The 26,372-nt window shown below is 48.3% G+C and overlaps 2 protein-coding genes across 5 annotated transcripts in view; one reads left to right on the top strand and one right to left on the bottom strand.

Moving 5' to 3' along the window:
• ccdc125 (coiled-coil domain containing 125) overlaps positions 1-26,372 on the top strand; it is an 83,610-nt gene that overhangs the window by 19,830 nt on the left and 37,408 nt on the right. For all 4 annotated transcript variants that reach the window (XM_038805403.1, XM_038805404.1, XM_038805402.1 and 1 more), the window contains exons 3-5: positions 8,566-8,624; positions 13,530-13,616; positions 18,596-18,673. In XM_038805403.1, the coding sequence (XP_038661331.1) occupies positions 8,566-8,624; positions 13,530-13,616; positions 18,596-18,673 (224 nt within the window). The remainder of the gene's footprint in view (positions 1-8,565; positions 8,625-13,529; positions 13,617-18,595; positions 18,674-26,372) is intronic.
• LOC119970569 (60S ribosomal protein L37a-like) lies at positions 154-492 on the bottom strand. The gene is given in 1 exon segment (XM_038805407.1): positions 154-492. A coding segment is annotated over 1 exon segment (279 nt). The 5' UTR covers positions 487-492; the 3' UTR covers positions 154-207.

Raw genomic sequence — 26,372 nt, 5'->3', positions numbered from 1 at the left:
TAAATGCGGGCCGAACCAATGACGCCCACATCTCGTAAATAAATGTTTTAAAAACATATACCATCTAGGGATAAAGGTGGACAAATTCTTGAAACAATGCAGTGCTTTCCTATCGTAATGAATGCAATTTTTTTTTGTCTTTAACATTTTATTAACAAGTTTGCTGATCCATAAACCTCTGGAAGGTGTTGATTCCACGACCAGTGCTCACTGATCCTTCAGCTCCCGCAGATGGCGAATTGCAGACTTCACGGTAACGGCCGAGGTGGTGTTGTAGGCCCAGGCTCCTCCAGCCACTGTTTTCATGCAAGATCCACAATGTCAGATCCCGACTGCCCTGCGCTACATCTTTGTCTTGCCGCAGAAGGAGCAGGTGTATTTGGCGTGCTGACTGATCTCGATCTTCTTCACCATTTTGCGGAGGGAGGCTCCATACCGGGTGCCGTATTTCCCCATGATCCCCACCTTCTTGGTGCGTTTGGCCATCTTGGAGCCGGACAATGAATGCAATTTTAATGAACAAATGGACAGAGTACAAATCAAAGTTTGATTTTTTTTTAAAAAACGTTTTTAAAAATTCATTTATGAGATGTGTGCCTAATTGCCTTTGAAAAGGTGGCTGCAATCCCTGTGGTGTAGGTACACCCACAGTGCTATTAATATTATAAAAAAATATTTGGAATAAATTTAAGACGACCCAAATCTTTTTTCCAAGTCAATTTAGCATGTTTCACTTTGGATTTGACGGAAGGGCTCGAGGGGTAGCGGTGCTGATCAGCAAAAGGGTACGCTTCCAGATGGAGAAGGTGGTGGCAGATCAGGGGATAGATATGTGACTGTGACAGGGGCACTGGAGGGGAGATTAGTGGCACTGGTAAGTGTATTCGGTCCCAATTGGGACGATGTGGGATTCGCGAAGAAGGTGTTTGGGGCCATCCCCGACATGGACACACACAAACTGATTGTGGAGGGGACTGGAATTTGGTGCAGGAGCCAAGGTTGGACAGATCACGGCCGCGCTCGCTGGTGCCATCCGGGGGGGGGGGGGGGGGGGCGAAGGCGCGAAGGCACTGGCTGGGCTAATGGTGGAAATGGGAGTGGTGGATCCGTGGAGGTTCTTGCACCCAAGGGAACGGGAGTACTTGTTTTTCTCAGCAGTCCATAAGGTATACTCGCGGATCGACTTTTTTGTGGTGGGGAAGACTTTGCTGGCTGGGGTTAAGGGGTCGTAATACTCGGCAATTGCAGTGTCAGATCATGCTCCGTATTGGGTGGATATGGTACTGGAGAAGGGGGTAGCGCAGAGGTCGAGGTGGAAACTGGATGTGGGGCTTTTGGGGAACCAATTGTTCTGTGAGAAGATTGAAAAGGTAATTAAGGAATATGTAGGTTTCAACTGTACGGGTGAGGTGTTGAAGGCAGTTGTCTGGGAGGCTCTAAAGGGGGTGGTGAGGGGTGAGGTAATTTTGTTCAAGGCCAGGGTGGACAAAGAGGAGGGGTTAGAGCGGCAGAGGGTAATAGATGAGATGTTGGAGGTAGATAGGAGTTATGCAGAAGATGGGGACCCAGCGAAGCTGGAAAAGAGGAAGGAACTACAGGCGAGCTTCGACCGACTATCTACCAGGAAAGTGGTGAGCCAACTGAGACGAGCAAGGGGTGCGGTTTATGAACATGGAGATAACATGTATGTTAGTAGGTCAGCTCCGGAGGGAAGCAGCGGCAAGGGAAATTCTTCAGGTGAGGGATAGGACAGGGAAGTTGGTGGTGGCTCCGGATCTGATTAACAAGATTTTTGAGGAGTTTTATGAGAGGTTGTACAGGTCAGAGCCACCTGGGGGAGACCGTGAGATGCAGGAATCTCTAGATGGGTTGGAGTACCCGAGGCTAGGGGAGGGGGACAGGGCTACATTAGAAGGAGCAATACTGGAGCAGGAGCTAAAGGATGCGAATGGGAGGATGCAGTCGGGGAAGGTGGCGGGGCCAGATGGGTTTCCGGTAGAATATAAAAAATTCAAGGATAAGTTGGCACCCCTGATGGTGGGGATATTTGAAGAGGCGATAGGGAAGGGGGTGTTGCCACAAACCTTGGGGCAGGCATCGATTTCCCTGTTGCTGAAAAAAGATAAGGGTATGACGGAGTATGGGTCGTATAGGCCCACATCACTTCTGAATGTGGACGCAAAAGTATTGGCGAAGGTACTGGCGGGTAGGCTGGAGGAGTTCCTCCCGAAGGTGATAGGTGAGGATCAGACGGGGTTCGTGAGAGGGAGGCAGCTTTTGTCCAACATTAGGAGGGTTTTGAACGTCGTCATGGCACTGGTGGAAGGGAAGGAAACAGAGGTGGTTGTGGCATTGGACGCCGAGAAGGCGTTTGACCGGGTAGAATGGGGGTACTTGATGGCATTTCTGGAGCGGTTTGGGATTGGACCAAGATTTGTGAACTCGGTAAAGCTACTGTATAAGGAGCCGAAGGCGAGTGTCCACACAAACAACATCAGCTTGAGATACTTTTCTCTCCACCGTGGGACGAGGCAGGGATGTCCTATGCCCCCCCTGCTGTTTGCACTTGCGATTGAGCCGTTGGCCATCCCATTAAGAAGTTCGGGAGCATGGAAAGGAATAGTGCGGGGGGTATAGAGCATAGGGTGTCCTTATATGCCGACGACTTGCTGTTATATGTGTCGGAACTGAGTGTGTCGATCGGGGGAATATTGGAGCTACTGCGAGTATTTGGGTCTTTCTCGGGGTACAAGCTGAACCTAGACAAGAGTGAATATTTTGTAGTGTCTCGGCCGGGGGTGGGGGCAGGGGTGGGGAAGCTGCCATTCCATAGGGCAGGGACTCACTTTAGGTATCTGGGGGTGCAGGTTGCCCGGGAGTGGGGTACAACATCTCTAGTTTAGTGGGGTGAGTGAAAGCTGATCTGGCAAGGTGGGATGGTCGCCCTCTGTCACTGGCGGGTTGGGTACAGGCGGTTAAAAGGAATGTGTTGCCGTGATTTCTGTTTATTTTCAATGCCTACCAATTTTCCTGCCAAAGGCTTTTTTCAGGGAGATTGAGGGAAGGATTACCTCATTCATATGGGGAGGGAAGGTGGCCAGAGTGAGGAAGGTGCTGCTAAAGAGGGGAAGGCAGGCAAGGGGTTTGGGTCTTCCAAACCTGATGTACTACTACTGGGCGGCAAATGTGGAGAAGGTGCAGAGCTGGGTCAGAGGGGTTGTTCCCAGTGGGTCAGAATGGAGGAGAGTTTGTGCAGGGGGTCGGGACTGAAAGCACTAGCAACAGCGCCGCTCCCGATAGCTCCAGGGAAACACTCAGGGAGTACGGTAATAATAGCTTCATTGAAAATCTGGAGGCAGTTTCGCCAACACTTCGGGTTGGGGGCAGGGTCAAGGGAAATGCCGATTCTGGGGAACCACAGATTTGAGCCAGGGAGGTGGGATGGAAATTTCCGGAAATGGGAAGAGAAGGAGATTAAGACGCTGAAAGATTTGTTTCTTAGGGGACGGTTTGCAGGATTGAAGGAGATGGAAGCGAAGTATGGGCTGGAGCAGGGAGAAATGTTTAGATACATGCAGGTTCGAGATTTTCCCAGAAAGGAGATACAGAATTACCCGGAGAAACTGGCCTCCACATTGCTGGAGGAGGTGCTGACGACAAGGGGATTGGAGAGGGGGTAGTGTCAGCGGTGTATAGAGCTATTTTGAAAAAGGATAAGGCACCACTGGAAGGGATCAAAGCAAAGTGGGAGGAAGAGTTGGGAGAGGATGTAGAGGAAGAGGTCTGGTGTGAGATGCCCCGGAGAGTGAATGCTTCCACCTCATGTGCAAGGTTGGGGCTGATACAGCTGAAGGTGGTACACAGAACACACCTCACGAGGGTGAGGATGAGCCAGTTCTTTGAAGGAGTAGAAGATGTGTGCGAGCATTGCCGGGGGGGGGGGCTTATCACGTTCATATGTTTTGGTCCTGTCCCAAGCTAGAGGACTACTGGAAGGAGGTTTTTAGGGTAATTTCCAAGGTGGTGGACGTGAAACTGGACCTGGGTCCCCGGGATGCCATATTCGGGGTGTCGGACCAGCCGGGGTTGGAAACTGGTGCTGAGGCAGATATCGTAGCCTTCGCCTCATTGATCGCCCGAAGGCGGATCCTGCTGGGATGGAGAGCAGCCTCTCCACCCTGTGCCCTGGCGTGGTGAAGGGACCTGTTGGAATTCTTGACTCTTGCGAAGGTTAAGTTTGAACTGAGGGGAAGGACAGAGGAGTTCTACAAGCCATGGGCATTATTCATTATGCACTTTCAAGAACTGGATAACATCAAACATTCGTTGGGGGGGGGGGGGGGGGGGGGGCTGCTGTGTGTATTAAGGGTGACTATGGTTAATCCCTGATTCCTTTTTGTCATTTGTTTATGTAAACATGCGGGCTGATGTTTGGGGGTAGGTGGGAGGATGGGATTGTTGTTCTTGTTATGGGGATTGACATATTTGTTGCTGACTATTGTTTATTGTCGGTGGGTGTAAGTTTGGGAGAAAATGTGAAAAAGGAGGAGAATAAAAATATTTTTTTAAAAAGATGAGTTATCAAGGGACCCTACTGAAGCAGAAAGTCTTAATGGGTTTGAGAGCTAATTGGGCTTGGGGAGTGGGATGGGATTAAAGGATATAGTTAGAAGACCAAAAAGGGGAGTGATTTTTTTTTTAAAGGCCTGGACTCTTGGGCCTAATGACCTTTTTCCTCAAACAGCCCAACATGATTCTTCTTCATCTCACATATCCAGGACTTTCCCAGTAAATTATTTCACAACTGTTTTTAATGTTGGATTGAGAAATATGCTCTATTTGTCTTCCGTTCTGGTACTTGGTTTTTATGATAGCTCCCCTAGTGTTTAAACCATTTACAACAGGCTGAAAACAAAAGGGGAATGTTTTTTGCTCTTTGCCATCTTCTGCCCCAGTGAACAATGTAGAAAGGTGGGACATTAATACGTTGTCAAATAAAGGAAACAGTACTCGCATTACGAGCAATAAGATACAACAACTTATATTTATCTAATATTTAAGACTACTGTACAACATCCCAGGTCATTTCATAGTGGCATTGAGGTATTCGGGCAGCTAACCAAATGCTAAGCCAAAGAGATGGGTTTGAAGGAGTATCTCGTCAGCCTATCTGCAGCCTTTTACATGGTTGAACATACCAGCCTCTTCCAATACTTCTCCTGTCATCCAGCTGGATGGGACTGTTGTCACCAAGTTTAATTCTTATCCATCTAATTAGGGCCAGATAATTACTTCTTTCTGTTCCTGCACCATCACCTATTGTGTGCCCCCCCCCCCCCCCCCCCCCCCACCTCAAGGACCCAAGGCACCACCCCTCCTCCTTCAACTGGTATCCTAGATTATTTAAAGGTTGCAGAAACATTGCTGGGATTTTTATTGTGGGCAGGGCAAGGAGTCAGGCTCCAGGTCTTCCTCATCTGGAATGGGGTTGAATCCAGCAGTATTGGTGTTATTTTGAAGCTCATGTTAGCCTCCGAACCAACTTAGCCCCAGCCCCCTCCTATTTCACATCTACGTGTTGTCTCTTGACACCCAGTTCTACTTCACCACCACCCCTTTTGACTCCCTCCCTGCTGTTAAATTATCAGGCTACTGATCTGACATCTAATACTGGATGAGCTGTAATTTCCTCCACATAAATGTTGGGAAGACTGAAGCCGTTGTTTTTGGTCCCAGCTTCAAGCTCTATTTCGTAGCCACAGAATTCACCCCTCTTCCTATCAATTGATTAAGGTGAAGTCGGCCTGTTTGCAACCTGGGTGTCATATTTGACCCTGAGATGGGCTTCTGATCTCATAATCGCGGTATCACTAAGACTGCCTATTTTCACCAGTCTCAACACATCTGCTTCTGAAGCCCTCGTTCATGCCTTTGTTAGCTTTAGACTTGACTATTCCAAAGCACATCTGGCCAGCCTGCCATATTCAAAATTACTTGAGGTAATCAAAAACTCTACCCATGTTTTAACTTCTACCATAGAATCATAGCATTTTACAGTGCAGAAGGAGGCCATTCGGCCCATCGAGTCTGCACCGGCCCTTGGAAAGAGCATCCTACATAAGGCCACACCTCCATTCTATCCCCGTAACCCAGAAACCCCACCTAACCTTTTTGGACACTAAGGGCAATTTATCATGCCCAATCCACCTAACCTGCACATCTTTGGACAGTGGGAGGAAACCAGAGTGTGGTGATATGCATCACTGTATATACACAAGGGGTTAAATACACTACAACCAAGTAACCACTAGAGGGAGCACCAGAGATGTGTGACATGCAGACAAACAGCCAATGGGTCATTACAACAGGATGCAACCAATGGGTAATCAGGCCACCCAGAGGTGGCATTACCACAAGGGGGCACTTCAGAACCCATATAAAAGGACAGGGCACACATACTGTGCCTCTTTCCACAGACAGACATCTAGAGAGTACATCAGGGTTGATGAACAGCATCACACCCAGCTCGTGGCTTAGAGCAGGCTGGTAAAGATAGATTGAGTTACATGTGAATAGTAGATAACTGCCCATTGTACAAGGCTCGGCACAACATCGAGGGCCGAAGGGCCTGTTCTGTGCTGTACTGTTCTATGCTCTACAGCTGGATTAGCAGAGAGTCTAACTCATTTAAGAACTGTGTTAGTAGTTCAATAAACAAGTTGAACTCATTTCATAGTCTGGAGCTTCCTTTGTCAAAGCATCAAGGAAGCAGCTTATGCTACACGAAGCAGCATAACAGAACACCGGAGCACCCAGAGGAAAACCAAGCAGACGCGGGGAGAACGTGCAGACTCCGCACAGTGACCCAAGCTGGGAATCAAACCTGGGACCCTGGAGCTGTGAAGGAACTGTGCTAACCACTGTGTTACCGTGTGCCCAAGTCCCGTTCACCTATCACCACTGTACTCACTGCCAAACATTGGCTCCCGGTCAAGCAAAGTCTTGATTTTAAAATTCTAATCCCTGTTTTCAAGTTCCTCCATTGCCTCAGCCCTCCTGATCTCTTTAATCTCCTCCAACCCCACAACTCTCAAATCTTGCTCCTCGGATTCTGGCCTCTTAAACATCTGTAATCATAATCGGCCCACCTTTGATACCCATGCCTTCCATCCCGTCGCCCTAAACTCTGGAATATCCCGACACCACTCTGCCTTGCTTTCCTCCTTTAAGATGCTCCTTAACACCTACCCCTTTGGTCCACTGTCTCCTTGCATGACGTTTTCATATTTGTTTTATCATGCTTCTGTGGAACGCTTTGGAATGTTGGGTGCAAATTAGGTATGCATAATGTGCACAATGTCTTGACTGAATTTGTTTTGAAGTTTGGAGTTCCATTAATTACCTTACAATACAAATTAATTTATGAAGATTTCATGAAAATTGTACTTTACAGCAGAACTGCAAAAGACCAAACAAAACCAACTCTTCCTTTTATTGACTGATTTGAAAATCACCTGACAAATGATAAAATAATCAACAACTTTGCATTTATATTGCACCTTTCACCATCTGTGGAAGCTCCAAACTGTAGGTCATCTTGTTTTAATGTAGGAAATGCAGCAGCGAATTTGTGTATATCTAGAAAAAGAAATTAAGGAAATGCAAAAGGTCAAACAAGGCAAGGGAATTCATGGTGCACGGCAGGACCCTGGGAAGCGCCAAGGATCAGGGGGATCTGGGTGTGCAAGTACACCGGTCCCTTAAAGTAGCAGGGCAGATGGATAAAGTGGTTAAGAAGGCATTTGGTATACTTGTGTTTACTAACTAAGGCATGGAGTTTAAGAGCAGGGAGGTTATGTTGGAACTGCAAAAAACGTTGGTTATGCCACAGCTAGAGTATTGTGTGAAGTTCTGGAATCCACATTATAGGAGGGATGTGATAGCACTGGAAAAGGTGCAGAGGAAATTTACCAGGATGTTGCCTGGGCTTCAGAGTTTTAGCTATGAAGAGAGATTGGATAGACTGGGGTTGTATTCCTTGGAGCAGAGGAAACTGAGGGGGGACATGATTGATATGTATAAAATAATGAGAGGCGTAGGTAGAGTAGACAGGAAGAAACATTTCTCCTTGGTGGAGGGATCAATGACCGGGTGCATGGTTTAGGTGAGGGTCAGGAGGTTTAGAGGGGTTGTGAGGAAAACTTTTTCACCCAGAGGTTGGTGCAAGTCTGAAACTCACTGCCTGAAAGGGTGGCGGCGGCAGAGACCCTCATGACATTTATGAAGCATTTAGATGTACACTTGCGATCTCAGGGCATACAAAGCCATGGGCCAAGTGCTGGAAAATGGGATTAGAATAGGTCGGTGGTTGTTTTTGATCAGTGCAGACACGATGGGCGTAGGGCCTTCTCTGTGCTGTACACCTCTATGACTCTTTAAATGCCAAATTATCAGTTGGATGTTAAGCAATATAAATTCACTAGAACAATATTGAATATTTGGCTGAAATTGAGTGGGTTTTTTTTTGCTTTAAATAATGCAATGCGAAACATGTTGTCCCTGCAGGTTCACAAGTTGAAATGTCAAATGAAGAGCTAAAACGCAGGCTTCAGGAAGTTCTGGAGGTAATTCTTTTCGATTAAGAATGGTTGTGTTTTGAATAAATACGTTATTTAAAAGAACATTTGGGTACTTGTAAGTAACAAACGAAGCATAAAGGTGAACTTATAAAATGCAATGAAGACTGTCAGGGAAATTAATGTTTACAAAAGTTGGACTTTTAGAAGTTTAACCACCAGTGGCCCGGTGGTGCAGTGGTTTGCATTGGTGCTTCACGGCCCCGAGGACCTGGGATCAATCCTAGCCCCGGGTCACTGTCCGTGTGGAGTTTGCACATTCTCCCCATGTCTTCGTGAGTCCTACCCCCACAACTCAAAGATGTACAGGGAAGGTGGATTGGCCATGCTAAATTGACTCTTAACTCGAATTTTTTTCAAAATTTTGAAGTTTAACCAGTATAAAAAATAGTAACATGCTCCATTTTTTTACTCAATTCAAGTTTAACAAAATATAAAAACAAAAAGATGTAAAACAAAAATAAGTGTGCATGTGATGTGCATGCTTAGAAGTTTCTTGAGTTCATGAAAATTTGATTTAAAATTATCTACATTGTATAGCATCCCTGAGACCAGATGAGTATTTTAAATTCCTTTTCATGGTGCACAGCAGGACCCTGGGAAGCGCCAAGGATCAGGGGGACCTGGGTGTGCAAGTACACCGGTCCCTTAAGGTAGCAGGGCAGGTGGATAAAGTGGTTAAGAAGGCACCAAAGAGAAGGAATTGGTGGATGTTGAGTCTGAAGAAGGGTGTGTAGATAGCCTGGGTCACATTGAGATCCAAAAAGACGAGGTGTTGGGCGTCTTGAAAAATAGATAAGTCCCCAGGGCCGGATGGGATCTACCCCAGAATACTGAAGGAGGCTAGAGAGGAAATTGCTGAGACCTTGACAGAAATCTTTGGATCCTCACTGTGTTCAGGTGTTGTCCCGGAGGACTGGAGAATAGCTAATGTTGTTCTTTTGTTTAAGAAGGGTAGCAAGGATAATCCAGGGAACTGCAGGCCGGTGAGCCTTATGTCAGTAGTAGGGAAATTACTGGAGAGAATTCTTCGAGACAGGATCTACTCCCATTTGGAAGCAAATGGACGTATTAGTGAGAAATGGATGAAAATGAAAATCGCTTATTGTCACGAGTAGGCTTCAATGAAGATACTGTGAAAAGCCCCTAGTCGCCACCTTCCGGCGCCTGTTCGGGGAGGCTGGTATTGGAATTGAACTGTGCTGCTGGCCTGCTTTGGTCTGCTTTAAAAACCAGCGATTTAGCCCAGTGTGGTAAGCAGCATGGTTTTGTGAAGGGGAAGTCGTGTCTCATTAACTTGATAGAGTTTTCCGAAGAGGTCACAAAGATGATTGATGCAGGTATGGTCGTGGATGTTGTCTATATGGACTTCAGTAAGGCCTTTGACAAGGTCCCTCATGGAAGACTGGTACAAAAAGGGAAGTCACACGGGATCAGGGGTGAGCTGGCAAGGTGGATACAGAACTGGCTAGGTCATAGAAGGCAGAGAGTAGCAATGGAAGGGTGCTTTTCTAATAGGAGGGTTGTGACTAGTGATGTTCCACAGGGATCAGTGCTGGAATCTTTGCTGTTCACAGTATATATAAATGATTTGGAGGAAAATGTAACTGGTCTGATTAGTAAGTTTTCAGACGACACAAAGGTTGGTGGAATTGTGGATAGCGATGAGGACTGTCAGAGGATACAGCAGAATTTAGATCGTTTGGAGACTGGGGCGGAAGATGGCAGATGGAGATAAACCAATAATTTGGTTTGTTCTCACTGGAATGACACATGTTGAGGGGCAACCTGATAGAAGTCTACAAAGTTATGAGGGGCATAGTCAGAGTGGATAGTCAGAGGCTTTTCCCCAGGGTAGAGGAGTCAAATACTAGGGGGCATAGGTTTAAGGTACGACGGGCAAGGTTTAGAGGAGATGTACGAGGCAAGTTTTTTTACAAAGAGGGTTGTGGGTGCCTGGAACTCGCTGCCGGAGGAGGTGGTAGAAGCAGGGACGATAGTGACATTTAAGGGGCATCTTGACAAATACATGAATAGGATGGGAATTGAGGATACGGACCCAGGAAGTGTAGAAGATTTTAGTTTAGACGGGCAGTATGGTCGGCACGGGCTTGGAGGGCCGAAGGGCCTGTTCCTGTGCTGTACTGTTCTTTTAGTTAAACAGATAGTGATGTGAAGATGACCCCTCTTGAATTACTTCATACAATTGCCATTTCTTGGTTTAAAACATGAGGAAACCATGTTAATGCTTTATAAATGCCAAATGTGGAAAACATGCCAGTTTTTCCAGTAACATGTGAACACCTTGATGGAGGTTATTGCACAAAAGTAATGATTAAATATCCCATATAATACATATTCTATTGTAATGGGAATATTGGTGCATAAAATTGGTGGTTATCGTGGAGGACAATTATTTATTTATTTTTAAATTTAGAGTACCCAGTTAATTTTTTCCAATTAAGGGGAAATTTAGCGTGATCAATTCACCTACCCTGCTCATCTTTTGGGTTGTGGGGGGCGAAATCCACGCAAACACGGGGAGAATGTGCAAACTCCACACGGACAGTGACCCAGTGCCGGGATCAAACCTGGGACCTCGACGCCGTGAGGCAGCAGGGCTAACCCACTGCGCCACCGTGCTGCCCCAGTGGAGGACAATGAAACAACTCCCTGGAGGAGGAGACTCCATAAATATCCCCATCTTCAATGATGGTGAAGCACATCAGTGCAAAATATTAGGCTGAAGCATTAACAATAATCTTCAGCCAGAAATGCCGAGTGGATGATCCACCTATACCTCCTTCAGAGGCCCACAGCATCATAAATACAGGTCTACTGCCAAAGCGATTCACTCCACCTGTTATCAAGAAATGGCTGGAGGCATCGGTTACTGCAAAAGCTGTGGGCACTGACAACATTCTTATCAATAGTACAGCATGGCAGCACAGTGGTTAGCACAGTTGCTTTACAGCGCCAGGGTCCCAGGTTCGTTTCCCGGCTCGGGCCACTGTCTGTGCGGACTCTGCACGTTCTCCACATGTCTGCGTGGGTTTCCTCCGGGTGCTCCGGTTTCCTCCCATAGTCCAGAGATGTGCAGGTTAGGTGGATTGGCCGTGCTAAATTGCCCTTAGTGTCCAAACAAAAATATGGGTGGGGTTACTGGGTTACGGGGATTGGGTGGAGGTGTGGGCTTAGGTAGGGTGCACTTTCCAAGGGCCGGTGCAGACTCGATGGACCAAATGGCCTCCTTCTGCACTGTAAATATTATGATTCTACTGTGCTTCAGAATTATCTGTGCCTTTAGCCAAGCTGTTCCAGTTCAGCTACAACACTGACATCTACCCAGTAACAAAGAAAACTGCCCAGCTATGTCCTGTCCACAATAAAACAGGACAATTCTAACCTGGCCAATTACCACCTCATCATTGTTCTCTCAATCACCAGCAAAGTGATGAAAGTGGTTAATTATTACTTAACGATTGCCTGCTTGCTGATGCTTAGTTTGGGTTTTGCCAGGGTCACTCAATCCCTGGCTTCATTACAGCTTTCGTCCAAATATGGGCAAAAAGTTCTGAAGGCCAGACTGAGGTAAGAGTAATTGCTGTTGACACCAAGGTAGCCTTTGACCAAGCGTAGCATCAAGGAACCGTAGAAAAATTGGAGTCAGTGGGAATCGGGGGGTAAACGCTCCACTGGTTGGAGTCACCTAGTCACACCTAGCACAAAGAAACATGGTTGCAGTTGTTGTAGGTCAATGAACTCAGTCCCAGGACATTACTGCAGATGTTCCTCAGGGTAGTGTTCCAGGCCCAAGCATATTCAGATGCTTTATCAATGACCTTCACTCCATCATAAGGTCAGAAGTGGGATTTCTGTTGATGACTGCACAATGTGGAGCACCATTCCGTGACTCTTCAGATTCTGAAGCAGACTGTGTCCATATGGAGCAAGACCTGGATAAGAGTTTAGGCATCGGCTGATAAGCGACAAAGTGCGTTTATGCCACATAACGTCCAGGCAATGACCATCTCAAACAAGACAGAATTCAACCGACTAACCATGATATTCCATGGCAGTACTATCACCAAATTCCCCACGATCAAGATTCTGGGGGTAACCATTGGCCACAAAATGAACTGGGTTAGCCATATAAATGCTGTGGCTCCGTGAGCAGGTCAGAGGCTTTGAATTCTGCAGAGAATAATTCACCTCATCAGTCCACAAATCCTGTCCAAGGCACAAGTGAGGAGTGTGATGGAATACCCTCCACTTGCCTGGATGAGTGCAGCTCCATCAACATTCAAGAAGCTTGACACCATCCAGGACAAAGTAGCCCACTTGATTGGCATCCCATCCACCACATTCAATATTCACTCCCTCAACCACTAATGCGCAATGACAACAGTGTGTTAATCTCCAAGATGCAGTCCAGGACTTCATCAAGGGTTCTTCAACAGCACCTCCCAAACCTGTGATCTCTACCACTTGGGACAAGGACAGCAGATGTGTGGGAACACCACCGCCTTCAAAGTTCTCCTGTAAGCCTCACACCATCCTTACTTGGAAATATATTGTTGTTCCTTCACTATCCCTGGATCAAAATCCTGGAAATCCCTGCCTAACAGCATAGTGGGTGCACCTAAACCACATGGACTGCAGCGGTTCAAGAAGGTGGCTCACCACCACCTTCTCGAGCGCAATTAGGCATGGGCAATAAAAACACTGGACTAGCCAGTGACACACATGTCCCATTAAAGAGTAAAAGAAAAGTTCACTGATTCATATGGATTATTCTAATTCAGCCTTTGGTAATGATTTCTCGTGCAATTTTGATTGCTTATTCAAAGAAATGTAATGTTGTGATTAATTTCTGAGTTGTATATTGTGCAGGAAGCAGAATTTCTACGATGTGAGCTTGAAGTAACTCAAAAGCAACTTGAGGGAAAATATGAAGCATTAAAAATACTGCAGGGCATGGTGAGTTGCTAATGTTAAATAAATACTTTACTCCCACTGTTTTAATCCCACTGATTAGTCGGGCATCATGCATTTTAAGGGGAAACCTGACTTGACTATATCGTCCTGCTATACCCATAACCGATAACTTAGCATTAGTGAAAACCATGCTTCACTCAACTGAATAGTTTGGTTGCTACATTTTGTTAGAAACTCTTTTTTAAAACATTTTCTGTGTTGTGGTAAGTATACGATGCTAGTTTTATGAATAGAAGAAAAATAAGTTTCTCATAGGATCCCTGCAGTGTAGATGGAGGCCATTTGGCCCATTGAGTTTGCACTGACCCTCCAAAAGAGTACTCTACCCAGGTTCCTGCCCTATTCCCGTAACGTTACCTGCACATCTCTGGATGCTAAAGGGCTATTTAGCATGGCCAATTCAACTAACCTGTACATTTTTGGACTGTGGGAGGAAACCAGAGCACCTGGAGCAAATCCACGCAGACATGTGGAGAACGTGCAAACTCCATTTTCTGCAAAACGTGGGTGTCTCTGGATTGGCCAGCATTTATTGCCCATCCCTAAGAGCCTTTGAGAAGTTGGTGGTGACCCACCCCTTGAAGCTCTGCAGGTGTTTAGCTACACCCACAGTGCTGATCGGAAGGGAGTTCCATTTGAAGCAGATTATTGATTCTTCAATGGTGACCACTCTTAACTGCTATTGACTGTATTGCACAGGTGTTGAGTCCCTGACTCTGTATCATATATAAACCAAGCGACAATGACGGATTTCCTCATTCTACCTATGTTGTTGGAATCTCTATGGACCACCACAGTGGGATCCTCCCCTTCCCACTGCAAGTTTCTCTCGAGCCCGGAGCAGATGTCCCGAACCCGATGCACTGAGCAATCAACACAGCTGTCTGAACTCTGGCACTTTGCTGCAGAGAACGGTGACAATCTCCTCACTCTGCAGTCTTCTCCTACCACTTCATTCTCATGTGCTGCCCCCACTTGAATGGTTTCTTGGATTACTGTGCCATGGCCAGGCAGCTCATACACCCTGCAACACCTAATATCATCCAAACAAGCTGAGAGAGCTTCAAACCTGTTGGACAATTGCAGACTCACTCACTCACCTCAGAATAGCCAGCTCTGTCCTGCTCTTTTACAGCATTGATACAGCAGCTGCAGTTGATTTTTTTTTGTCCGTTGTGACCCCATGATGTTGATGGGGAAATCTGAGGAGGTGGTACCCTTAAAATTCATGAAAGTGATTGGGCTGTCTCTGGTTTCAAATAGCCATTAACTGGCACTTGCCAGTTGGTGATGTTCCGGGCAGCACGGTGGCGCAGTGGGTTAGCCCTGTTGGCTCACAGCGCCGAGGTCCCAGGTTCGATCCTGGCTCTGGGTCACTATCAGTGTGGAGTTTGCACATTCTCCCCGTGTCTGCGTGGGTTTCACCCCCACAACCCAAAGATGTGCAGGGTAAGTGGTTTGGCCATGCTAAATTGGCCCTTAATTGGAAAAATGAATTGGTACTCTAAATTTATTAAAAACAAATGAATGGTGATGTTGTTTACCAGCCTAAGCTTGATGTATGCAGTTTCTGGATTGGCTGGTGTGGGCTGTTTAATTATCAGATAAATTGTAGTGGATAAATGCTTACAAATTTCTAAACAATCTTGAAATCATCTTTCACCTCTTTACGTTGATCATGTTGTCAAGTTCCTGAATTGGAATGCTACAAAATGCATTACAAAAAGTGAACCAGGCTAGTATTTTTATTTTCTGCTTCATGAAAGAATTATTGAGTGTCTGTACTATTCCAAAGACACCCTGGCCAGTTTGCCATCTTTCACCTTCCATTAACTTAAACTCATCCAAAATTCTGCAGCTTGTATCTTAACTAACAATTTACCTATTCCCCCATCGCTCCTGCACTGACTTATTTGCATTAGCTCCTGGTCCTGCAACCCATTAATTCTAAAATTGTTATCTGTTTTCAGATCCCTCCATAGCCTCGCCCTTCCCTATCTCAGTAACTTCCTCCAATCCACTACGATCTCTGTATTCCTCCACTTTTGGTCTTTTGTGCATCCCTGATTACAGCTGTGTCTTCAGCTGTCTGAGCCCACATTCCCACACCAAACCTTTTCGCCTAAATCTCTCTCTCTTCCTTAATATCTACCTCTTTGACCAAGTTTTGGTCAGCTGACTTGATTTGCCCTTATGTGGCTCAGTGTAAAATTATATCTGCTACGATCCTGTGAATAACCCTTTAATTTACTAAGTTTTTTTAATAAATGTTTTTTATTCAGTTTTCATGTTTTATATTGAACAAATTACAAATTGTTAGAGAGAGAGAAAAAAAGAACACGCAAAAATTAACATATATATTTACAGGTGAGCATCTTCGTAGTAATAACTGTGGCCTCCCCCTCTTTGCCGGCATACATATTTTACATTCCCCAACATGTTTATTGGCATTTATTTAGTTTGGTTTTGGGCCTTAGCTAGCCATCAAACCCCCGTAACGAGCCCGTAGCCCCCCCCCACCCCCCCTCCGCCCCGCCGGCTACCTTCCCCTGACTATTCTTCCTCTTGTACGTTGGCCACAAACAGGTCCCGGAACAATTGCATGAATGGCTCCCACGTTCTGTGGAAGCCGTCGTCCGACCCTCGGATGGCGAATTTGATTTTCTCCATTTGGAGAGAATCCGAGAGGTCGGACAGCCAGTCTGCAGCTCTGGGCGGTGCTGCTGACCGCCAGCCAAACAGGATTCTACGGCGGACGATCAGGGAGGCAAAGGCAAGGGCGTCCGCCCTCCTCCCCAGGAATAGATCTGGCTGGTCTGAAACCCCGAAGACCGCCACTATCGGGCATGGCTCCACCCTCACCCCTCACTTTGGACATAGCCTCGAAGAAGGCTGTCCAGTACTCCACAAGTCTGGGGCAAGACCAGAACATGTGGGCGTGGTTGGCCGGGCCTCTTTGGCACCGCTCACATCTGTCCTCCACCTCCGGGAAGAACCTACTCATACGGTTTCTCGTTAAGTGGGCTCTATGTACCACTTTTAATTGCGTCAGGCTGAGCCTTGCGCACGTGGAGGTGGAGTTGACCCTATGCAGTGCTTCGCTCCAGAGTCCCCACCCTATCTCCATCCCCAGGTCGTCCTCCCATTTCCTTCTTGTTGCGTCCAGTACGGTGTCGTCCCTATCTACCAGTCGGCCATACATGTCACTACAGTTCCCTTTCTCTAGGATACTTGCGTCCAGTAGGTCTTCCAGTAGTGTCTGTCGTGGCGGTTGTGGGTACGTCCTTGTATCCTTTCGTAGGAAGTAATTTACTAAGTTGAAGGTACTACATAAATGCAAACTGTTGTACATGTTTTCTATTGAAGTACAGTAATGATAAATATCCTAATAGTATTTTAATATCTGGTTTAAGATGCTGGCAAAATGTATGATTAAATACCAAGCTACACCCACATTGAGAATTAAAAAATCTAGATAGCACCCCAATGTTCCATTGAATGAAGACCAATATGCTATTGAAATATATAGACAAAGACCCCAGGTTTAAACCAGGCTGTATTGAGCAAGTTTCTCTCATGTGGAGTAAGTTTGAGGTGCTGAAATGAACCTATATGTCCCCTTGGAAAAGAGGGAAAAAATTAGCTTTTTGGTAACCCCTATTTGCAAGTATGAATGTGTAATGAGAACTCCAGATCATTCAGCTGTGATGACCACTGCAATCTGAGATAACATTTGGAAAAATAGCCCCTTAGTGCCTTCAGAAATTAAAAAAAATATATTGCACTATTATTAGGAATTAAGTAAGGAAGTTGTGGGTGAATAAATATATGTCGAATACACCTAGAACACTACATGGCCTGGATTCAGTGAGTTTAGCTGCTCTAGTTAAAAAATGCTTGATAACACTTTCTAGAACCAGGTTTGTTCTCTTGTGAACCAATACTAATGACCAAGGATGCAAATGACCCAGGTCTAACATTTTACCCTGGTTGTAAATTTCTTACAGGATACCAACCATGTTTTCTTGTCCCCTCAAATAGCTGACAATATTATACTGCTCCATCAGGGGTTTATGAATAAAATGTGCTACAGACTTTTTCTTTGGAAAAACTGAAATGAAGTAATGGTTGTGATGTAGAAAGGTAATCTTAATGAGGCAATAAAATTGCAATAGAAGAATTAAAGGATGTAAAAATAATGGAGCAAGCCATTTAAGATGCAAAGGAAAAATGCCCATAGTGGTCATATTGCATTTGTTACTGGGCTGATATTCCCATGCACCTAGGCAAATGATCTGGAGGAGAGTTCAAATTCCAGCAGCTGGGGAATTTGAAATCGCACAATTTGGTAAATATGTAATTAAAAGCTAATATCAGTAATAGTAACCACAAAAGAACTGGATTGTTGTAAAAATTCATCTGGTTCTCGAATCTTGTTTAGGGAAAGCGATCTGCCATTGTTACCTGGACTAGAATATGTGATTACAAACCCACAGCCAACATGATTGGGTCTTAACTGCTCACTGAAATGGTGTAGCAAGCCATTTTGTTTCAGTGCTTCAAGAAAGTGGCTTGCTACCTCGTTAAGACAATTAAAGATGCTGGCCTTGCCAATGATGCCCACATCCTGAGAATGGTTAAAAACAAAAACAAATTGAGTTTTTTTCCCTTGTGACAAAGAGCATCTGCATTGGCTACACAGAAAACAAAGGGAATTTCATAACGATGCGCCAGAGCAACAGCTGGCTGGCACTATTTCATGAGTGAACAATACTACTTAAAACTGTATCAAAGTTAAGAGACAACATTTCTTTTGCCCATATTGTAATAGTTTAAAAAAAAATTTCTACCTGTTCATTTGGCAGCTTTCTTCAAAGTGCTTTTCTTCTAAATATAGAAAATAAATGATACACTGCATATGTTCTAATGTACTTACAATTGTACCACTCTATATTTAACAGGCTGTGCTTGATAAAGCCACTACACATACAAAGACATTACTTCAAAAAACGGGAGCACGAAACAAAATTTTAGAGAAGGTAATCACGTGTAGATAAGTGCAAATATTTATTATTTTCCAATTCCTCTTAATTATTGTAGAATATTTTCAAAACATTATCATTTCATTTTAAATAATGTTTCTTTAAGTGGTCCAACTAAGGACTAAACTTAAATCATTTTAGATTTAAAAATAAATTATATTAAAAATGAAATATGATTGGAAATTCTACTTAAAAAAAAAATCTAATTTACAACTTTTCAGAACGGTCATTTTTTGCACTAACCGATTTTTGCAGAACACTGTTTGCTGTTCTCTTCTGATTAATCTGTCTTGGTGTGGTGCACCTTTTTCTCCACTTATCTTACATGGTCATGTTTATATTGATGACAAATGACTGTCAGGATGGACCAAATGCCATTTCTAAACGGTGTATCAGTTTAATTTATATTTTGTTCCGTTGAATAGCTGTTCGGAATTCTCTTTCCTTTTCTCAAGTGAGTTACTACCGGCATTTTTGTTGTGGCAGAGCATCATGAAAACAATCTTTTTTAAATTAATTTAGAATACCCAAATCTCGGGGCCCCGATTGAAGCAGAGGAAATTATTAAAGGACTGGAGGGCATGCAGTCGGGCAAGGCTCTGGGGCTGGATGGTTACCCGGTAGAATTCTAATAAGAAGTTCTCAGAGGTGTTGTGCCCACTGCTGATGAGGACCTTTAATGAGGCTAAAGAGAGGGGAATCCTCCCCCCCCCCCCCCCCCCCCCCCCCCAACGATGTCACAGGCCTTGATTTCGCTCATCCTTAAACAAGAAAAAGACCCGGAGCAATGTGGGTCATATAGGCCGATCTCGCTTTTGAATGTATTTGCCAAGCTGCTGGTTAAGATTTTGGCCACTAGGATAGAAGACTGTGTCCCGGGGGTGATGGGGAGGACCAAACCGGATTTGGTAAGGGTAGACAGCTCAATGCTAACGTTCGGAGGCTTTTGAATGTAATTATGATGGCCTCAGAAGGAGAGGAGGCGGAGGTGGTGGTTGCGATGCACGCGGAGAAGGCTTTTGATCGGGTGCAGTGGGAGTATCTTTGGGAGACGCTGGGAAGGTTTGGTTTGGTGAGGGCTTCATCGACTGGGTGCGATTGCTCTACGAGGCGCCGGTAGTGAGTGTGTGCACAAGCCGGCTGAGATTGGGATACTTTAAGCTACACCGAGGGACGAGGCAGGGGTGCCCCCTCTCCCCGTTGCTGTTCGCTCTGGCTATAGAGTCGTTGGCCATGGCGCTGAGAGAGTCAAGGAAGTGGCAGGGGCTGGTTCGGGGTGGGGTTAGAGCCCCAGGTTTCGCTGTATGCGGACGATCTGCTCTTGTACATCTCGGACCCGGTGGAGGGGATGGGGCAGGTTATGCAGATCTTGGGGGAATTTGGCAGGTTCTTGGGGTACAAATTGAACATGGGGAAAAGTGAATTGTTCGTGATCCAGGCAAGGGGGCAGGAGAGGAGACTGAAGGAGCTGCCACTCAGGATGGTAGCGAGGAGCTTTCACTACCTGGGAATACAGCTGGCTCGGAAATGAGAGGCATTACACAGGCTCAACCTAACCCGGCTGGTGGAGCAAATGGAGGGGAACTTTAAAAGATGGGATATGCTCCTGCTATCGCTGGAGGGGAGGGTGCAGACTGTGAAAATGGCGGTGCTCCCCAGATTTTTGTTTGCCTTCCAGTGCCTCCCCATCTTCATCCCCAAGGCCTTTTTCAAGCGGGTAAACAAGATTATTTCGGGCTTTGTATGGGCAAATAAAACCACACGGGTGAAGAAAATATTGTTGGAGCGGAGTCGAGGAGGGTGGGTTGGCACTGCCGAACTTCTGCAATTACTAGATGAACTTAAAGCCAGACTCAATTTTCAAAGAGAACTAAGGGACTGCTGTGTGCTCTGTTTCACAGAGACATGGCTCACTCCTGCTGCACCGGACTGTGCCCTACAACTAGAAGGCTTCTCAATCCACCGAATGCACTGTACGGCGGCCTCGGGCAAGGCAAGGGGAGGTGGGGTCTGCTTCATAATCAACACCTCCTGGTGCCTAGATGTAGCAACATTGCCGAGTTTCTGCTCCCTGGACCTAGAATACCTGACGCTAAAATGTCGCCCCTACTACCTTCCGCGGGAGTTCAGCTCCGGTATCCTGACGGCAGTTTACACCCCACCCCATGTGAATGTGAAAATCGTACTGGACAAAATATTCACCACCACAATTAGCCTTGAAACAAAACATCCCGCGGCCTTGTTCACTGAAGCTGGGGACTTCAATCAGGCCTAGCTCAAGAGCATACTACCAAGTTACCACCAACACGTCACCTATTCCACCAGAGGCCCAAACATCCTGGACCACTGCTACACAAATATCAAACATGCGCCCACCCACACTTTGGCAAATCTGACCACAAGGCTGTGCTCCTGCTCCCGGCTTATAAGCCAAAACTAAAGTGGGAGAATTCGTCAAAGAAAGTCGTGCATTGTTGGTCTGAGGAATCGGAGGATCTCCTACGGGACTGCTTTCAGTCAGTGGACTGGTCAGTATTTAAAAACTCTGCGACCAGCCTGAACGAGTACGCCACTACAGTAACTGACTTCATTAGTAAGTGTGTAGAAGACTGTGTGCCAAAGAAGCAAATCTGCGGACTTCCGGTGGCGGCAATGCGGAGCAAAGCCGCACGTTCGGCAGCTCATGCTTTTTTTGGACTTTCGGGCTCTTTTAAGAGACCGCAACGGCACTGTTTCGACTTTTCCCCGGGGGGGAAACACAGCCAGTGTGCCTAGCGGCCGGTGGATGGACTGGACTCGCAGTGAAGCAGTCCAAAAGTCGGTTTTACCACAGAGAAAGGCGAGAGGCAGAAAAAGCAAGATGGCAGCTGGCGGGGAAGTGGCAGCAGTGGGCACGGGAGCAGCAGGAGCTGCTTCAGCGCTCCTTCAAGGAGCTCAAAGCCGAGATTTTGGAGCCGTTTAAGGCCTCGCTGGACAAGCTGGTGGCGACTCAGACGGCTCAGGCCGTGGAGATTCGGGAGCTGCAGCACAAGGCTTCGGAGAATGAGGGTGAGCTTTTGGGCCTGGCAGTGAAAGTCGAGTCGCATGAGGCACTGCACAAGAAATGGCAGACGAGGATGGAGGAAATGGAGAACCGCTCCCGCCGGAAGAATCTACTGATTTTGGGCCTCTCGTAGGGGCTGGAGGGTTCGGATTTAGCGGCCTATGTGGTCCTAATGTTAAACTCGCTGATGGGTGCGGGGTCGTTTTGTGGTCCCCTGGAGCTGGAAGGCGCCCATCGAGTGCTGCAGCGGAAGCCCAGGCCGAACGAACCGCCCAGGGCGGTGCTGGTCCGTTTTCACCGCTTGGTTGACCGGGAGTGCGTGTTGAGGTGGGCGAAGAAGGAGAAGAGCAGCAGGTGGGAGAACACGGACGTTTGGATTTTTCAGGACTGGAGCGCAGAAGTGTCGAGGAGAAGGGCTGGCTTCAATCGAGCGAAGGGAGTGCTCCACAGGAAGGGGGTGAAGTTTGGCCTTCTACAGCTGGCTCGCATCTGGGTCACGTACAAGGACCGCCAGCTCTATTTTAACTCCCCGGAGTCTTCCCGCGGCGGAGGAATTGGTGGCGGGGCCGGCGCTGGTAGGGGGTGGGGGGGGTTTGGGGGGGACGAGGAGGAGAGGGGGTGCCGGGTTGGTGCTGCAGGGACTGTGAGGGAATGGATGGTGAAGGGGGGGGTTGGGAGGGGGGTCTGCCACCGTGGTGAGTGGTCTTGGGGGGTTCCCTGGGCACGTGGTGGGTTGAGGAAGGGCTATGGCTGATCGGCGCAGAGGGAAGGGGACGGCCCCTCGGGTTCGGTTGGTCACATGGAACGTGAGGCGGCTGAATGGTCCGGTGAAGCAATCCCGGGTCTTGGCTCACTTGAGGGGGCTGGGAGCGGATGTGGCTATGCTCCAGGAGATGCACCTCAGGGTTACGAATCAGGTGAGGCTAAGAAAAAGTTGGGTGGGACAGGTGTTTCACTCGGGGCTTGATGCAAAGAACCGCGGGGTGGCAATTTTGGTGGGTAAGAGCCTGTCGTTCGTCGCGTCCAAAGTGGTGGCGGATAGTGCAGGTCGATATGTGATGGTGAGTGGGAGACTTCAGGGGGAGCGGGTGGTCTTGGTTAATGTTTATTCCTCCAACTGGGGTGATGCGGGCTTCATGCGGCGTATGCTGGGCTTGATCCCAGACCTGGAGACAGGGGGATTGATTCTGGGTGGGGACTTTAACACGGTGCTGGATCCGGCTCTGGATCGCTCGAAGTCTAGGACGGGCAGGAGGCGGGCAGCGGCCTCTGTGCTGAGGGGGTACATGGATCAGATGGGAGGGGTGGACCCTTGGAGGTTTTTGGAGCCGGGGGGGGTAGGGAGTTCTCCTTTTTCTCCCATGTTCATAAGGTGTACTCCCGGATTGACTTTTTCGTGCTTAGCAGAGCGCTGATCCCGAGAGTGGTGGGGACGGAGTATTCGGCGATAGCCATTTCTGATCATGCTCCATATTTGGTGGACCTGGAGCTGGGGGAGGGGAAGGATCAGCGCCCGCTGTGGAGGTTGGATGTGGGGCTTTTGGCAGAGGAGGAAGTGTGCGGGCGGATCCGTAGGGGTTTAGGGGGTATCTGGAAACCAATGACAACGGGGAGGTGCAGGTTGGGATGGTTTGGGAAGCGCTAAAGGCAGTAGTTAGAGGGGAGCTGATATCTATTCGGGTGCACAGGGAGAGGGTCGAGAGGGAGAGGCTGGTGGAGGAGATGGTCAGGGTGGATAGGAGATATGCAGACACCCCGGAGGAGGGGCTTCTGAGGAAGCGGCGCAGTCTCCAGGCGGAGTTTGACATTTTAACCACCCGTAAGGCGGAGGTGCAGTGGAGGAGGGCGCAGGGGGCGGTGTATGAGTACGGGGAGAAGGCAAGTCGGATGTTGGCTCACCAGCTCCGCAAGCGGGAGGCAGCTAGAGAAATTGGGGGAGCCACGGATGCAGGTGGGAATTAGTGCGGGGTGGAAAGGACATCAGTGGGGTGTTTAAATCCTTTTATGAGGGGCTGTACCGGGCGGTACCCCCCGGGGAAGCAGGCGGGATGGACCGCTTTTTGGATAAGCTGGAGTTCCCAAGAGTAGGGGACGAGCAGGTGGAGGGTTTGGGGCCCCCAATCGAGTTGGAGAAGCTGGTGGAGGCGTTGGGAAGTATGCAGACAGGGAAAGCGCCAGGGCCTGACGGGTTGCAGGTGGAATTTTACAAGAAATTTTCAGATTTGCTCGGCAGCTGCTGGTGAGGACCCTGAATGAGGTTAGGGAGGGGGGGGCTCTGCCCCTGACGATGTCCAGGACAATTATCTCTTTGCTCCTGAAGCGGGACAAGGACCCCCTTCAGTGTGGGTCTTATAGGCCAATCTCGTTCCTTAACGTAGATGTCAAGTTGTTGGCAAAGGTGCTGTCCAGGAGGGTGGAGGATGTGGTCCCGATGGTGATTCATGAGGACCAAACGGGGTTTGTAAAGGGGAGACAATTGAATGCCAATGTGCGGAGGTTCCTGAATGTCATGATGATGGTGCCGGTGGCTGGGGAGTCAGAAATAGTGGCGTCCATGGATGCGGAGAAAGCTTTTGATAGGGTGGAGTGGAGTTACCTGTGGGAGGTGTTGCGGAGGTTTGGGTTTGGTGAGGGGTTGATCTGCTGGGTGAGGTTGCTGTACAGCTCCCCGGTGGCGAGTGTGGTGACGAATGGGAGGAGGTCGGAGGCTTCCCAGAGGGACGAGGCAGGGGTGCCGCTTGTCTCCCCTGCTCTTCGCGTTAGCAATTGAGCCCCTGGCCATGGCGCTGAGGGACTTGGAGTTGGAGGGGGATTGTGCGGGCGGTGGGGGGTGGGGAGGGAAGCACCGGTTGTTGCTGTATGCAGATGATCTGCTGCTGTATGTCACGGACCCGGCTGAGGGGATGCCAGAGGTGCTGAGGATACTTGAGGGGTTTGCGGACTTTTCGGGATATGAGCTCAATGTGGGGAAAAGCGAGCTGTTTGTCCTGCACCCGGGGGGTCAGGAGAGGGAGATAGTGGAACTCCCATTGAGGAGGGCTGAGAGGAGCTTTAGGTATCTTGGGGACCTGGGGGACTATGCATAGGCTTAACTTTTCGCGGCTGGTGGGGCAGATGGAGGAGGAGTTCAGGAGGTGGGATGCGCTGCCGCTCTCGTTGGCGGGCAGGGTCCAGTCAGTTAAAATGACGGTGCTCCCGAGGTTTTTGTTTCTTTTCCAGTGCCTCCCCATATTGATCCCAAAGGCTTTTTTCAGAAGGGTGAATAAGTCGATTCTGGGGTTTGTGTGGGCGCGAAGGCCCCGAGAGTAAGGAGGGTATTTTTGGAGCGAAGAAGGGAGGTAGGGGGCCTGGCGCTGCCCAACCTGTGTGGATATTATTGGACGGCGAACGTGGCGATGATTCGTGGGTGGGTGTCGGAGGGGGAGGGTGATGCATGGAAGAGATTGGAGGTGGCGCCCTGTGCGTGTACGAGTCTGGAGGCTTTGGTGATGGCCCCACTTCCACTTTCCCCGGCAAAGTACTCCACGAGTCCGGTGGTGGTTGCGTCCCTCAAAATCTGGGGACAGTGGAGGCGGATTAAGGGGGAAGTGAAGGCCTCAGTTTGGGCCCCGATACGGGGCAATCACCGTTTTGCGCCAGGGAGAACGGGTGGGGGATTTGGGAGCTGGCACAAGGCAGGCATCAGACTGTTTGGGAACCTCTTCCTGGATGGGAAGTTCGCGACTCTGGGGGAGCTGGTGGGGAAGTGGAACCTCCCCCTGGGAACGCTTTTAGGTATATGCAGGTCAGGGACTTTGTTAAGAGGCAGATGGCGGAGTTTCCGCGGCTGCCACCAGGGGGGGTGCAGGACAGGGTGCTTTCGGGGACGTGGGTCGGGGAAGGGAAGATCTCGGCTATCTACCACCTGATGCAGGAGGAGGAGGAGGCCTCAGTAGATGAGCTCAAAGCGAAATGGGTGGAAGAGCTAGGGGAAGAGATTGAGGATGGGATGTGGTCAGACGCCCTGGAGAGGGTGAATTCTTCCTCCTCTTGCGCACGGCTCAGCCTAATTCAGCTGAAGGTGTTGCACAGGGCTCACATGACGGGGGCAAGGATGAGCTGGTTTTTCGGAGGGGAAGACAGGTGTGGGAGGTGTTCTTGTGGCCCGGCATACCACACCCATATGTTTTGGGCATGTCCGGCCTTGGAGAGGTTTTGGAAGGGGATGGCGGGGACTTTGTCGGAAGTGGTCGGCTCTAGGGTCAAGCCGGGCTGGGGGCTCACGATCCTTGGGGTAGCTTCGGAGCCGGGAGCGCAGGAGGCGAGAGAGGCTGGCATTCTGGCCTTTGCGTCTCTAGTAGCCCGGCGCAGGATTCTGTTACAGTGGAGGGATACGCGGCCCCTGAGTTCGGAGATCTGGGTCAACGACATGGCTGGCTTCATCAAGTTGGAGAGGATGAAATTTGCCCTGAGGGGATCGGTACAGGGGTTCTTTCGGCGGTGGCAGCCCTTTCTCGATTTCCTGGCGAAGGGGTAGACAGTGGTCGGTCTCGGCAGCAACCGGCGGGGGGGGGGGGGGGGGGGGGGGGGGGGTTGGTTTTGGGGGGGGGGGGAGGGGGGGCAGGGGGGGGTTGGTTTGGGGAGGGGGGCAGGGTGGGTGGGTTTGGGGATGGT

The sequence above is a fragment of the Scyliorhinus canicula genome, chromosome 8, assembly GCF_902713615.1.
Source record: "Scyliorhinus canicula chromosome 8, sScyCan1.1, whole genome shotgun sequence".
NCBI lineage: Eukaryota > Metazoa > Chordata > Chondrichthyes > Carcharhiniformes > Scyliorhinidae > Scyliorhinus > Scyliorhinus canicula.
This window is presented reverse-complemented; position numbering and strand designations above follow the sequence as displayed.